This window comes from Ascidiella aspersa, chromosome 1 (assembly GCF_963924565.1).
Source record: "Ascidiella aspersa chromosome 1, kaAscAspe10.2, whole genome shotgun sequence".
In the NCBI taxonomy this organism is placed as follows: Eukaryota; Metazoa; Chordata; class Ascidiacea; order Phlebobranchia; family Ascidiidae; genus Ascidiella; species Ascidiella aspersa.
In genome coordinates, this window is record NC_139447.1 from 17770185 (window position 1) to 17786578 (window position 16394).

The following is a 16394-nucleotide window of genomic DNA, read 5'->3' on the forward strand; positions in this document are numbered from 1 at the left end:
AGTACGCAATGCATTGTACCTGGGTGGTTAGGACTACCAGGTGCTTGGGCTACTATGTTATTTGCATTTTCTTTGCAAACCTAACAGTATAGGTTTAAACTCCCATGTTATTGTTCGTTTAATATTCATTTAGTTTGTTACGGATTAAAACAGTAATCCTTAAAAAAAAACTATCTTAAGCTAACTTGTGCGCAAATATTCAACTGATGTTGTCTATATCAGGTAATCAGCAACATAAAACATTATGAATTCGCGCAAATGATAAATTTTGCTTAAAAGATGCATTTGACTGAAACTACAGTTTATAAATAGCCCACACAGTGCTAGTCTGTGGTCAAACAAAAAGGTGTAAAAAAATGCTTTACAGAAACAGGATAATCTTTATGGTTTATCTAACTTAAGTTGGCCAAAAATATTTGCACAAAAGCTAGTCTGAGTGCAAAAATCCCAACCCTGGTTTACATAGTTAAGTTAGACTATGGTCTAGTACCCCCCACATTTAACACATTCACAACTCTTTTTCTGATGGAAAATGTACATTGTGCCCTGACCTAAAACACTTTCAAGCTTATTAACTGCTACATATATACCGGTGTTATTTTAAATAAGATCTTTTATATTATTAGAACAACATCCATTGGAGCCCAGATCTCTTTTGTTTCAACGCCTTAAATGTAAAGCACCACTACGATCAGGTAAACATATTCTTTTGAATTTCTAATATATTTAAAAAATTATTGCCGGCTGGCAATATAGGCACAATATATGGACATTTTGTTTTTGTTATGTTTAATCTCCTGAAGTATTGTGTAATGATCAAAATATTATGAAGTCTGTCAAGCGTATTGCTTTGAAAACTTCCATTGCTAAATCAATAAAATATAAACAGCAATTAATTAAATATCATAAAATTTAGAACACACTGATTATTGTGGCCAACGTTTATCTAAGAAATTGCTATAATTGGGTACTGAACATTACACAACAGCAGGGTCGCTTGAATACTTTATTACGCTTCTGGTTGTTATAAAATGTTTTTTGTTTAAGAACTGATTTATAGAAGGACCACATTTTTTTTTAAATTAGGAAGAAAATAAATATGCTGTTATACTGCAATAAATCTTAAACTTTCATATCAGGAGTTTCAATAAATCTTAAACTTTCATATCAGGAGTTTCAATAAATCTTAAACTTTCATCAGTTATAGCTATAGCTTGACATTACAGAGATTATGCTGGCTTCTATAGAAAATTACAATTGATTACAATCTAATTAAACAAGCTTATTCTCTTTGTAGACCTAATGAGATTCCTCTTATATAAGTAAAAACAAGTTTAATTTTTTATCAAATTAGACTTCAAGTGATTGTGTTGAGCAATATGCGAGTCTTGTTAGTAGCTAGATTGCATTGTGTAATTATATTTTTTTTCCAATTTAAACCAAATAAACTCAATTTTTTTCTGATTAGACTTTTCAGTTGCAATTAAGCACTGCATTTTTTTAAGATTAATTATTTTTAAAGTTTTGAGGTGTCATCCCAAAAATTTCTATGGACTCCTCAAACAAAAGCTAGGTCAAAATCTAAGCTGTTGGATAAATACCCAACATCTTGTTTTTAAAAAAGGTTAAAATTTTTTCGTATTGTCTTCATTTAATAAAAGTTTTTATATTTTAAACCAAATAGTCGCAATTATTTTTGTGTGATCTTTTGTCACCTTCTTTTTAAACTCTTTTTTTTAAAGAGTTCAGTTTCACAAAACTTTAACTACCAACTGTCTTTTATGGCATTGACCCTTTTTGTAAAAACTCCTAGATCGAAATGGTTCATGACATAAAAAAGGTTGAAAACCACCACCCTAACTCTTACTAGCCTTTAAAACAAGCCATCTACAACTTTAAAAAAAAAGAACTCATATTTTGTGTATTTCAGACTCATTTTTGGACTGGCCCTCCACAATATTTTCTGTTTTACATGCGGCACCCTCTACCCTAAAAAAATTCCCTACCTGCTTTAGAAAATGCCAATGTAAAATCAATTTTAAAACTATTTGTATGATGTTTTAAAATTATATTAAAAATAGAGATGTCCGATATATCGCTTTTCGGACCGTTAACCTATTTTTTTTATGTTTACCGATACCCAAAGCCGATTGTTTTATATACCTTTTTCATATAATTTTTTTTTTATAGAATTGTGTGGCAACAATTACATTACTTTTATACACAATTGAAATATTTTGTTAAGATGCTACACTTTCGGATGATGAGTTTCCACTCTATGAAGAGAATGGTGAAGGAATAGCAGAAAATACTGAAATTGAGGAAGCTTCTACTGAAACTAGATTTACAGCTACGGAAAAATTCTGCTTGTCTGAAGAAGATAATGATATTGTTCCTGTATTATCATTGAAGGTTGAGTTTGTAAGCAATATGTTTAATTGCAAGCCAGGCCCACATAACGAGTATGGTACTTGTTATGTATATATTTAGTTGGAATATATTCTACAAACCTTAAACATTTACACTACATGGAACACATTTCAAAGCCCACAAAAAATGTGGGTTTGTTTATGTTTTTTTATTTGTAAATATAAAATTCTTATTGGTTGTGGACACATCATAGGCCTTAAACTTTTAAAATTCCAAAGCTTTTTTAAAATTAGTACAAAATGCATACTTATCAGTAGGGTGATTATTTTTTGACCTGGCAAAAAACGTCTAAATTTTGGTAAAATTTGCATGTTAGGTCAAAATCAATTACAAAATGTACACAAATATGGTTTACAAATTTGACATAAAGCTTTTTGAAATTGTTATTTAGTTAAAATTTGACGTTTAGTTTTGAATAACATCCAACAACATGTTACTGGTATTTCATCTTCAATAGAGCAATATATGGTAAAAGCAAGCTGGCAGAATTAACCATGCAGGGCTAGATTATCACATTAAGATCAGCTCGAACTTCGTTTTTGCTTCATATAGTTGGTATCTCTTATTTGGACAGTATTATTGAACATTGTTTGTTTTGTCCTTTTTGGTGGCGATTTTCAATTATACTATTAAAGCCAAATCCATCTAGCCAGCCTAATTCCTTGGTCTGTAGCATATTTCCCAAATGATCCTAACATAGGGTTATTAATACTTAATTAGGCGGAATGTTTGTAAGCTACAAAATTTAGCTTAATTTGTTAAAATTCCAAGTTAGATAAAAATTTTACATAGCTTAGTATAAATTGAGATATTTGTTTATCTTTGGAAGTATTTGTTTATCTTTGGTTCATTTTGTTATAATAAGACAAATAAGGGTAGATAAATGTATTATCCCACTGGCAAATCTTTACAGTTGTCTGGCTGGTGACTGCCAGTCTTTGCAGTAATCCAACCCTATATGAAAAAGTTTGGTGACCCCTGCTCTTAAATGATGAAGGCCAACATATAGTGACAATCTACTCAAACAAATCATCAAAACACTGTCTGTCTGTGAGCGTGTTTTATGATTTAGGAATTGTTATACCACATAAAGCAGTGTGTTATATGGCATATCAAAGTTTACAAAACAGGTTAACAGTTATGTCTATTTTAGGCTTAGTTGATGGGTTGATGCACATTTTACCAGAAGAGGTACCCAAAACACAGAATTCTTATTAGCCTATAAGCTTGACCAGCATCAAGGTTTAACATCCTTTTTTAAACATGTGTTGAAGCCAAATCCAAGCGTTTGGGCCGGCCTGTAATAAATTTTAACTGACAATTATTTTTTGAATTAAAAATGTGCCTAATTAAAGTACGAAGAAAGCGGGTAAATTAAGCTATACATTAGGATGTACAAAATTGGCCAAATGTTGCTTAGGTTTGTATGGCGCCTTTAGGGTGATAAATTCCCTCAAAACCCTGCATACATAAGATTCGTGCAACAAACCAAAAAATAGATTTTACCTAGTTAAAATATCTCAAAACATGGGGCAGGGCCTTATACCCAGACAGTTCCCAATGGTAAAAATGTTTTGCACAATATTTCAGTAAACTGTGCACCTAGCGACATATCTTAATTCTATTTTTTTTGGAATGCGGAACATTTATTGTGAGTGTAACTTTTTTTTTACCGTAATTATTTTATTCGCCTTACATTTCAAACATTTTATTTTTTAGCCTAATATAGTTTTTCTCTTTAGGACCTGGAAAGCTATGATTTAGATGATGTGCTTGATAAATTTTCGGATCAAAATGGGAACACCTTCTTGGAAAATCATTGTACTGGTAAAGAAGTTTTGTGTTTACTACAATCTATCTGATCTCTTTTATTTTCCCCTATTTGAAATACAAAATCCTCTAAACTGGTCTGGTAAGATATTTCTACAAACAGTTTGTTGCAGATTATAAAGCTTATCTGAATTAACTTTAATCAATGGCAAAACTTAAGACCAGAAATAATTAATATTTTTCTTAAAACCAAAAAAGTGAAGAAAAAAAAACGATTTATAGCCATATACTGCTATGAGGATTAAACCCTGCCAAATGTAATAATTTTGTTTTCTTGAATTACCGTTTACTAACAGCATAAACTGCCTTATTATTTGTATTTAAAATAGTTGTAAAGTTACTTTAAATTGATTTAAAGTTTTTTTTCATTTACAAACTCTTCTCAAAGTCACTGTAACAATGTTGTAAGTCAACAATTCTTACCAAAAACTAGTTTAACAACCACCACCACCACTGTAAACATGTAATATTTCCTAAATACAGAATTCGTTATACTTATAAGTGTTTGGGTTCTTGTGAGGTTAACCAGTAGTGGAAAATTAGGTGGTTTGGCAAAATATTCACTATTTGACGAAATTACATAAATTTTGTGGGCAGGTTAAAAAACTTTTCTATCTTATGTAAGTCAAATGTTTATATATAATATAAAAAAAAAACCTAATGCTGATTTCGTATTTTATTCCCAAAGAGTATAAATATCCATTGTTTTTCTTTTACATGTTTTATTGTTAATTTTTTAGGCAAATTGGGCTCTGATCTTTACACTAATCCACTTATGGATCAATTAATATGCCTAAGTGGTTTGCAAGGTACCTTTTCACATCGGAAGGAAGCTACAGTGGTGATAAAATCTAAAGAATCAACTCTTGTAAAACAAGAAGATAAAATTTTAAGTGATGTTACTTCCAGCCTGAAAGGTAAACCAATTAAATTTAACAAATAATGGTATGGTTTATGTTATTAAGCACATTATTAAGTACAGCTACATTTTGCTGAACTGATAAACACTATATTCCAAACAAAGCAATATTGTATCTAAAAAATCCAACTTTGTTTAGAGCTATGGTGAACAAACCAGTTTGTACGGGGAACACCCATTCTGCTATTGAGGCCTTCCATTATATTACAGAACAGAAACTTGTTCTCTTTACAACTAATTGCTAAGCACTTTTCATGTGGGACAACAAATTCAAGATTTTAGCCGTTTTTTGTATAGCTAAATCTCTCTATATATGAGTGGATAGCTTTACCTTGTTCTTAAATTTTTTTATTTTACATGTCATTATCAGTACTATAATTACTGAGGTGACTACTTGACATGCCTTTCTCACCCCAATCTGGTAAACCAGGGCTAATTCGAAAAATACTTTTAGGCATACTGGAGTAAGGAGCACTGAAATATCTTAAAATGACTCTCAAGTTTTGTGCCCAAAAAATCAAGTTTCCTTTTGTTATCATTAGTTCTAAAATATGATAACTAAACTCAAGAATGCTCTGAAAATTGAGTATTTATAACTATATTAAATATTTATAGGCCGTTTGAAAAATTGTTGTGACAACCTTATTTTTAGTAATCCTGGGCATGTTACAAAAAAAACCCATAAGTAAAAGAGTAGTTCAATTGGACATGAAAGGACTCAGGCGGACCGTGGATTATTTGGGGGAGTGGCATTAAATTGTTTTTAGATATAATATTGCAAAGTTACATCTAAGAGTGTTGTCATAAAGATCAAAGCTTAAGAACAATTTATTAAAGGTTAATGTTTTAAAGGTTTTACTTACAAGAAAAAAGATACATTACAAGGATGTTATCCTGATCATGCCCTTCTGAACGTTAAAGAGATTCGTATACATCATAATATAATGACATTTATTAGTGTCCAAAATTGTTATTCTGACCAACCTTTTAGCAGAATTTTTTCCCCTAGAAACCTCTAGGTACGTTAAAAGTTATGTCAAATCGTGACATCATAAAAAAACTTAACTTATAAAAACCCACTCTTTGAGAGTGAACTTGTTCTCAAATATGCAAATAAAAATTGGCCCTAAAAATTGAGTTTACATGCTATATCATGCCATGATACAACATTCGGGCTGATATATTTCCTTAAAACAATCCGTAAAACACACATTTAGAAAAACACAGATTTTGCTTAACAATGATTGGTGCACAAGTGTTTGATGGATGTTGAAATGCGACATTCAACTTGATTATAGTTTTAGAAAAAATGTAAGATGAATATAAAAAACAGTAATACAAGAATCATATCACTGAGGAGAATATATTATGTTATTTGCATAAAATATTGTGTCTAGGGATGTTCAAAGTAGAATATCGGATCCTTTCCACTTTGGATTTGAATCCAATTTTGCTGTTTATATCGGGTAATTGGAACCGATATAAGTTTCATTCCACAGTGCGATTTTCATGAGGCCGTGTGTGACGTATTTGGACTGACCGCGCTATTGGACTTTGGACTCGTGGTAGTAGTAAAACACGCTGACTTTGTTTGGATGTTAACGTTTGCGTTGGTGCTAAGGCATGTATCACCATTTGTTGTCATTGCGTTTAAAAAGCACAGACAGAGTTTTGATTAAGTAGAAAGAAATGCCACATGCAAGGTCTTCAGGTGTTTGCGAACATTTTACTGCGCCGGACCAACAAAATGATGTTACATTTTTTTTAATAATGTCACAAATTCCTATTGCAAAGGCACTGGCAGTTAATTGAAGCACTTTTAAAAACATACGCTGTTAATTTTGTGTAAGAAAAATTATTTAAGTGTAAGAAAATTATTGTTCTGACTTCAAAGGTCAAAGCAATCAATTCAAACAACAAGCAGACAAAACAGATTTACCCCATATGTTCGCCCCAAAGTCACCCCTAATCAAAACTAATAACAAATGTGATTGTTGGAGCTTTACGACTAGTAAAGCTTGTAGCAGGGGACATTTTAAAATTTTGATAAAAGAGATGGCTCCTGGTTTTGAGTTGCCCAGTAGAGCTATCTTTGCCAGAAGGATAACTGATTTGTTTTTGTTTTTTCTTTTCTCTTTTTTTTTTTCTCTTTTTTTTAATAATATTCACTTATTTTAAATTAAATGTTGTCCTTTAAATTGTTGTGTTGTCATACAGATTCCAAATATTTATAAATAGTTAAAATTCCTTAACATATTACATAAGGATTTGATATTCTGTATTCGTTATTCTAGATTCGAAACATACTATTCTAGAATACCTTGGGATTCTACTTTGAACATCCCAAATTGTGTCACTCACAGTAAAAAGTAATATACTTTCATGTTCTGAAAATCCCAGGGATGCGCTCCCCCAGTTTTAGAACCCCTAATCTACAGCTTTCTGCCTCTTTGGGTTTACCACCAGCATTAACATTTAATTCTCTTTGTGTAGATTCTAGCACAATAACTTTGAATGCAAATAATAGAATTATTACACAGTGAATGTTGGACCTTGCTGGTAGTCTATTAAGCTTGCTATTGTTTATATTGGGATCGTTGCCTGTTCTAACACTATAAGTTGTTACCTTTTTTCCATATCGTAAGATAATAAAACAAACCACAGGTTTAAAAGGATCTAACACTTATGCCCAAAACAGTATATTTTAGGTCTTTTTTAGCCATGGTCATTTGTTTTTAATTTTGTGTAAATGTTTATAATGTTAAACTGCCTATATTATACTGCAATTTAAAATCCCAACATGTAGTCACGTCATATTTCAGCTAACATAGAAACATTTAAACTTCATATTCTACAATATACAATATTGGTGTCCTTATTTTAGAAAAATGTTGTTTTGTTGGGGGTCATTGTAATGTATCTGAAGCCCCGGTCTATCATTTTGCTCATAAAATACTTTTTAGTTATTTTAAATAACATTTTTATAAGTTATATAATTTTGTTCATATAATTAATCGGTCAACAAAGAGGGTTTTTTAAACATATAAAAAAGTATATAAAAAATTGTTTTTTTATTAATTTTTTCAAGATTTTCTACTGTAATATATTTTTCCAGAGTTGTCTTATTCAGAACCAACCACAGTTTTCCTTGATTTGCGATCAAGTTCAAGCGATGCTATGTCTAATGTAAGTGTACTTTGTTGTGTAAAAGTGATTGAGGACTTTATTAATTGTGTTATCATATTTTTATATTTATACTATATACACAATCCATGAGAATTTTACCTAATGTACCCAGATTGAATTAAACTATTCAAAAAATAATGGGATGGCCAATTTTCAGCCATAATAATTATGAGGTTGTGATAAACAATAACTCTTATAACAAAAATAAAAAAGGTAGTCATAAGTTACCAACTAAATTGTAACTACAAACCATCACTGGGAAAATTATTAAAAATGTCTATATATTTAGAATTTTTTAAATCTTTTGTTGTCAAAACTTATTCAGCTTTTTTTAAGTACTACACAAATTATATTCCTATAGATCTACAAGTTACATTTTTTACCTAACTTTACTGTCCCAAATTGTACCTTTTAGAATCCAATGCTGCTAAGTAGTGTGCAAGGAAAATTAGTTGTAAATGTTTTACAATTTAATAGCACCAGGTTATGTTTAAATGATTTTTTTATTTAAATTTTCATTATCTTTTCTAAGCAGTGTTTTAGCAATCATATATTTGTTTCAAAATTTGGTGTTTTGTTTTTAGCACAATAATACCAAGTTTGACTATTAACCACATGTCATGTTTTTTTTCCTTGCTGCATTTAAATTAACCCTGGGATATAAATGAGCAGCAATACATTTTAGGTTTTCATAATTGCAAACAACATAAGTGAGCAATCATGATAAAATACATTGTACAGGGCCACATGTTCAGACAACCATGGCTTATAAGCCACGTGCAGCTTTATATGTATAGTAGTCACTTTTCACTGCACAGTACATCTTGGCACTGCCCAGTTGGAAAACACTTCTTTAGTGATTTCAAAATTTTTTTTTGTAATTCATGCACAAAATTACACAATAGGAAATATATTAATAGTTTTGCATTAATAAAGAGTTTTACTTTTAAGATTTCTTAAAAAGCAATGTAAAAACTTTTATAGTCTGAATATTTATCCACCTTTGAATTTTATTGTTAACTTTTGGGCAGAATTTATTTCACTTAAAATTTAATTTTTAGTAACAATCTTTCCCCTAAAAGAAACGCTTAAGTAAGGAAATAATTTTACAACAAAGGGTGTGGAATCCCATAGTTAACTTTTATTCATACCCTTGTCCCAAAGCAGGATTCTTAGGTATATATTTCCTCAAATTTGAGCAGATCAATTTCAAATAGTTGTTGAAACTATCAAAGCTTTATAGAAAGTGTATACATCGTAAAATCTGTAGTTATTGCCTCCTATCTAGTGGTAGAAAAACTTCAATACAGAATTCATTCATATTCGCTTGCTTTGATCAGCTCGCTAAGCAAGAAGTGGCTGATATCATGCTGCATGCTGTATTCTCACTTGGGAGACAAGCCGAGCGTGTGACGTTCGTTGTGCTAAGTGTCTCCTCTTAGTAAAACATCTTATTGGCCTTACAATATAACATCTTTCAATGCGAAATCTGGTGATTGTGTAGACCTCTCTGTTAGCAACTGTTTTGCATGTTGTTCCTGCTAAACACATCAACTAAATGTTGGTAAATCTAAGGCCTTGTGAAACCCTTATTGTTGCTTTACGTAACAATGGTTACAGTCACAATTCGGTGGTAAACACGTAATACTGGATTTGGACTCCAGCCATAAGATCGAGAAAAGAAAAATATCTACTTTGGAATAAATCATAGTTCAAGGAATAAGACTAATACCTAATAGTCGTAGTACCGCCTAAATCGTAATAAGTCCTAAACAAGTCGGAATAAGACCAAAATGGTCAGAATCAGGCCTAAACAACACTTTACCTAACCCGACCCCCCCCCCCCCTCCCCCCAAAAAATACACCACTAACTTCCCTAATAATTTCAACCCTAACCCATTTTCAAACTAGGGCATCCAAACGTTGACACCAAAACGGCTGATGACAGACCCATGCCCCTCGATCATTTCATACCCTTTACCTACATTTCCAGGCATTATTTTGGCTAGTTAGACCTTATTCCGATGAATTTAGGACATATTTCCGGTGAATTTAGGACCTGCAGTGAGGTTTGAACTCACAACCTCCGGTCAATTCGCTCTACCAACTGAGCTACTCAGGTCAGAGAGGAGCGAGTCGACAAACAACCATATGCCAATGCTTGCTACATTCTGTTAGTACAAGCAACTTCATATTGAAGGGGTTCAAACCTCACTGCAGGCTAGTTGTTTTTCTAACCTGCCCTGCTTGCATCATAGATTGACAGATTCGGTAAGTCTGCAATGGCTTTCGGTGTACTAACAATACGTAAGCCGTAATCGTTGGTCAAAGAGCAACTTCAGAAGGGCTAGATCACAGTCTACATGTGTTCACACTAAGACAGGCCTATATTTCATTATTTAAAACAGGGGTTTCCAACCTTTTTTACACTGTGGCCCTATTTTAAAATTTTGAAAAATCAATTGCCCCTCTTTCTTTTAACCGTTAAAAAACAATTAAGAAACATCATTTTAATTAAAAAATGGTGTATACAGTTCCTGGTAGTTCGAATGATAAAATGATGTAAATACAACACAAACAATAAACATGATAGTACATTAATTAGTTATTAAATATTCAGTTATTTTTTTATATGGCCCCCTTTCAAAAAGGCCATGGCCACCAGGTTGGAAACCCCTGATTTAAAAAAAATTAAACTTAAAAAATATTAATATTGAAATATAATATTCAAAAAACTTTTATTTCATATTTGCACTACATGAAGTTACAGACATTGCTGTTAATCAAAGTAGCAGCATAATGACAACAGACAAAAAGTACTAAGCAGTTTAAATTTAAGTGAATATCATTCAAAAAGAAGGGAATATCATTACTATTTGGGCCACTGAAGAAGCTGTTTTACCCTTCATATTTTATTAGCTGTATGACCATGCTTTAATGGCATGTCCAGTAAAGCGAATAACCAGTGTTGTACACAAGTCATTTTAAAATTAATAAATCTCAGTCAAGTCATTTGTAAAAAAAACTGAAGTGCAATTCAATTCATTTTAAAAAGAACTTAAGTCAAAGTAAAGTCTTTTTGAATAAATAAAAACTCAAGTCCTTGTCATTTAAGTTAAACGCTTAACTATTAAAATTGGTAAACTCATCAGATTGTGAGCAATAGCTTAATAAAAAATAACACACAATAAAACATATAGCAAGAAAATTGTTTGATGTGCAACACTTAAGATAAATAACCCAGTTTTATAAAAACAATCGTAACGAAAACACTTTAAGTCATTTGTGCAAATGATTTAAGTCAATTTAATTGATTTTACCCAACAGCCTTAAGTCAAGTCAAGTCATTTGAAAACTGTGAGATAAGTGCACCTAAGTCAAGTTATTGATTTAAGTCATTACAACACTGCAAATATCTATGGTGCCTAAATTGACACATCACTTCAGGCTGACCTTAAATTCAATTATAAAGAAATAGGAATTATCTGATGTTTTACGCACTTTCTGGCTAATGTGTAGATTCAAGCTGATTTGGTTCAGTTATTCCTCTATAATTTTTTTATTTTATTAGACACCATTATCTTGGTTGTACATAATCCGACTACTTTGTATCAGGGCTGCCGAGTCGGTTAAAAATGACCTGAGTATTGGACTCGCGAGTCCCGAATTGAACTCCAAATGTGACATTTTGTTGAGTCCCGAGTCCAGCTCTGACTCTACAGAGTGTATTTCACCAATTAAGTAACTAAAATAAGGTGGATACTTAGGACATAAGTTAGAATTTCAAAGTTGGATGCACATTAAAATATTTTTAAGAAGGTAAAGTGATTTGTTTTAAACATTGAATTTTGCATTCCCCCTATAAAATGTGATTTTCTATTTTCTACATTAACAGTCAGGTGGATTTTTTGCCCTGCATTCGTAAAATTTTAAATCATCGTATGTTTTTTGGGGTTGGGTTTGTGGTTGCTGTTAGAGTTTGGGTTCTTGTGGTTTGTGATTAGTATATGTAAATAAAATTATTGTGGTTTAGAATTGGAATTTAGATTTATGCATTTATCCATAGCTGTGTGCCATACAAATTCTATGAGTGTAGGTTTTAAAACAACAGCTATCTACTGCTCAGCTTGGAAGGGCTAAGAGAGAAGATTTTAGCAAGCTTGAAGCTATCCAAATTTGCAGCATACGTTGTTGATTGTATGCCTTTTTGTCTGAGTGACACGTCTTTACATTAACCTATACCAGTATTAAGTGAGACAGTCACACTACTGCTGCCTGGCTTTGCTAATATAGTTTTAATTAACTTTCAGTAATATAGAACATGTTAATGTTTCTCAACTAAAAGACCAACCCTGCTAAAAAACCTTCTCATAATACAAATATGTATAATAAAACAAAATAATATTCAAAAAAAATTGTGACAAGTGGTTTGTATTTCAGAAGGCACAAGTACCAACTACATCAAGCCGGGGAATTTCAACAGATAAAAGTAATGCAAGTTCATTCAGGTTGGTTTTGATGAAATGTTTATGTTGATCTAAAAGTAGTCATTCTACTGAGAATTACAATCAAGTTTTATGTTTACCAGTGGTTTCTAATATTTTTGGTATACAATACCATACATAAAGTATGGTATAAAGTAAGACTTATTTTTTCTTTATGTGCTGATGCAATAAAACAATATCTCTTACTCAATAAAAGAAAATCTCTTACGAAAAATTTAAATGATATTGAACTTTTTTATAAATGCTTTTTGTGAAAGGCTATATTACTCAAAACAATATTTTATGCCACGGTTTTAGACTAATTTGAGCTCACTTATTCAAAAAAACTAGCATCTGTTTTTCTTAACACATCTACTTTTTAAATTATTAGGGTTTTCATTTTATTATTGTCGGAACTAGGGATGCTCTGTCAGTTCAACTTTACTATAAACCTGATCTGTTATGCACTCAAATATTGTGCTGCAAAGAATACTGGCTTTACACGTTAGATACTTGTCCAATAACACTTGATGGACACTTAATGCTTAGGCAAGGGTTATATCTGCAAGGTTATTGGTCGCCCCAAAATAGCTGCTGCTCTACTACATGGCTACATTTAAAGCAAGCACTATAAATGTGTCGCCACTGCTCCAGGCCTGCAATAATGCACACGAATCCGCACTAAAACAAATAAATTGTATTTCGGTTTCAGTTACTCAATATAAACATCAAAATTAGATACGATCCAATTTGGATTAGAATCTGATGATTCAATATTCCACTTTAAACGTCCCTAGTCAAAACAACCACTCTGGTCACACAAAATTAAATTATGAAGTTTTAAACTTAAGCAAAACGTAATACTCTTGTTTGTACAACAGTCAATCATATAGCCAAATAGATAACTAAGGTAATACTCCAATCAATGCATTATACCTATTTTAAATATCTAGTTCAAGGGTTACCAAACTACGCCCACGGGCCAAATGTTATGTTGGAAGAACTAAGTTGAAGATTCCAACAGTAGAACAACATGCTTTCGTTCAATTAACCTTGATATCTTTCATGCATAACCCTTATATTTTGATGGAATCTCTCCCTTTGTTCTTCCAAAAATTTGCCTAAATTTGGACGGAAATTTATCAAAATGGCTGTGGAAATAATGCACTTTTATGCTAATATTTTGTCCCTTCTTTTAGTAAGCCTTGAGCTTATTTTCCACAAGCTTTGCACAGTTTTCTGCTTTGTGATTTTCCAAAAGTTTTTTTAAAACCGTTTTAAAAAATGACCTAGCTTTAAATTTCACTCCGTTCATGCTCGTTCAAAATTTGAATCTTTTATTAATTTACAATTTGGAGGCCTATTAAAAATGTCAGCTAATATTTCAGTTGACAGTCCTGGAAAAAAGCTACAAATATATTTAAAACAATCACCTTCTTATTGAATGCCCAAATTGTTTCATTAACCCAAGCTTAATATGAAGGGGCTGAAGAATGATCTTTTTTCTTCGAACGTTTTTTTGACCATGTTAGGTTTGTCTTTTTTTACCCAATGCTGTCCACAATCACATAAAGCAAAGATGTTTAATGTACCCAATATATGCTGTCTAAACTAAAGCAGCATCTGTAGGTCAATTCCAATGGACCACCGGGGATCAGCATATCTGATCTTTTGTAAAACCAATTGGGCATTTTGATACTTGATTGGCAGAGATGCATAGTGGTTTATACAGAAGAACACATTTAAACTTCTGTTACAGCTTTTATAAACAATCACTAGCTTTCAGGTTTGCAGTCTGGGACTTTCAGTTTGAGGAAAAGTCCAGGTATACCATAACAATATACATGGTCCACACCTTGACTAAAAAAGAAAGTGGTTTCTCTTCTCTAGTCCGGTTTATTACCTTTGCATCTAGCTTTAAGCAGTTTTTCTTCTTTTGCCTTGAAGCTAAACCTCAAATGCTTATTTTGACAAATTAAGATCTTTGATATGATCATTAGGCTCATTTGGTGTACTTTTCGGGAGTAAAAACCCTTTCTTCATAGCTAGTAAAACTGTCCCCACATACTTCACAATGCTGTGTTGACAGTTGTTCTTCAACATCTGTTTCTTGATATTCACCCTGGGCCGTTTATGGATTAATATATGGCCTAAAGGCAGTCCCAATTTTACAGAATAGAGTTAAATGTTTTGTTTACCCTGCATTTTGATGGCTAGTGTTACATTTTAGTTGTTGAAGGTGATACTATATATATTGTTTAGCCTAGGCGACTAGTCTGGGTTTAATAGAGTTTGTGGAATATTCTGTCTAATGGTGACGTTATTTGTACATATGTTTATGTAGTTTTTAGGAAGCTCAGTTTACCTATGGTCAGGTTACATTTTTTAATGAAATCAAGTATACTTTTATATTGTGAACCAGGAATAGTGTTGTGTGCTGGGCTATTTATTAACATTGTGCATTTTAGAGAGTTTTAGTCCTAGGTTAAATTCAATTAGTTTCTGTGTCTGTTTGCTGGTCGGTCACTCTATGTATTATGTTTTTTAAATTGTGTCAAGGGATATAAAGCTAGTAAAAAGAATGTGGGATTAAGGGGTCTGTTTGCTTTCACATTTTCTGCATGTCTATTTGCCATTTTACTAGGTTTTTACTGAAGACTGTAGTCAATATCACCCTATTGTTTGAATGTATGCTATTTATTTAGGTATACTGTGTTTTTTTACTTTTAGGTCTACATTCTTGTGTAAACATCATAATGAGAGTGATGATTCAGAAGATGAATTTGAGCAGTGGAAAGAACTTCGTAAAAGGTTTTCATCATATTGATGTGTATATATTTTTTACCGCATTAAAATACATTTATACTAAAAACCATTACATTTTTGACACACAGACCATACATAAATGTTGAAAAGCGACTATTTAGCACTTGTTGTTCAAAAAAATAGTCATTGTAAAAAACTTAGTTAAAGTCTATAGTGTGAAGCTACACTTTATAATCTGACTAAAACAGTAATATGATGTATTGAAGATATCTCTAATACCTCTACAGTATTTGTGTGATATTATGTATTTCTAAACAGTGTAGTATTTCCAAAAGTAGAACTTTTAAAAAGATTGAATTATGCATAATATTAAACAATTGGCAAGGATTGCTTTACACGGAAACACACAATAAGACCTAAAAAGCAACAATACCTAAAGCAAAAAAATCTATAAAACCATAGTATTAAGACCAACAACAAAATACATCCAAATACGTCGTAATATACGGCACGACATAAGATTAAAATCGTCTGAATAAGACCTAAATCTTTCGGAATAGGAGAATGAGGCCTAAATTGATCGGAATAAGGTCTAAATTCATCAGAATAGTTCCTAAATTCGTCGGAATAAGGTACAAATTTATCGGAATTAGTCCTAAATTCATCAGAATAAGGCCTAAATACATCGGAATAAGGCCTAAATTCTTCGGAATAAGTCCTAAATGGCCACAATAACGCCCGAACCTGTGGGTAAAGTGTATGAGACGATCGGAGCCATG

The 16394-nt window shown here is 31.8% G+C and overlaps 1 protein-coding gene across 1 annotated transcript in view; it reads left to right on the plus strand.

The window, feature by feature from the left end:
• Window positions 1–16394, plus strand: part of LOC146168131 (dynein axonemal assembly factor 8-like) — a 43442-nt gene that overhangs the window by 10202 nt on the left and 16846 nt on the right. The window contains exons 3-9 of the mRNA XM_083388943.1: window positions 627–695; window positions 2246–2421; window positions 4173–4257; window positions 5001–5177; window positions 8295–8365; window positions 12806–12873; window positions 15580–15660. Of these exons, the coding sequence (XP_083245069.1) occupies window positions 627–695; window positions 2246–2421; window positions 4173–4257; window positions 5001–5177; window positions 8295–8365; window positions 12806–12873; window positions 15580–15660 (727 nt within the window). The remainder of the gene's footprint in view (window positions 1–626; window positions 696–2245; window positions 2422–4172; window positions 4258–5000; window positions 5178–8294; window positions 8366–12805; window positions 12874–15579; window positions 15661–16394) is intronic.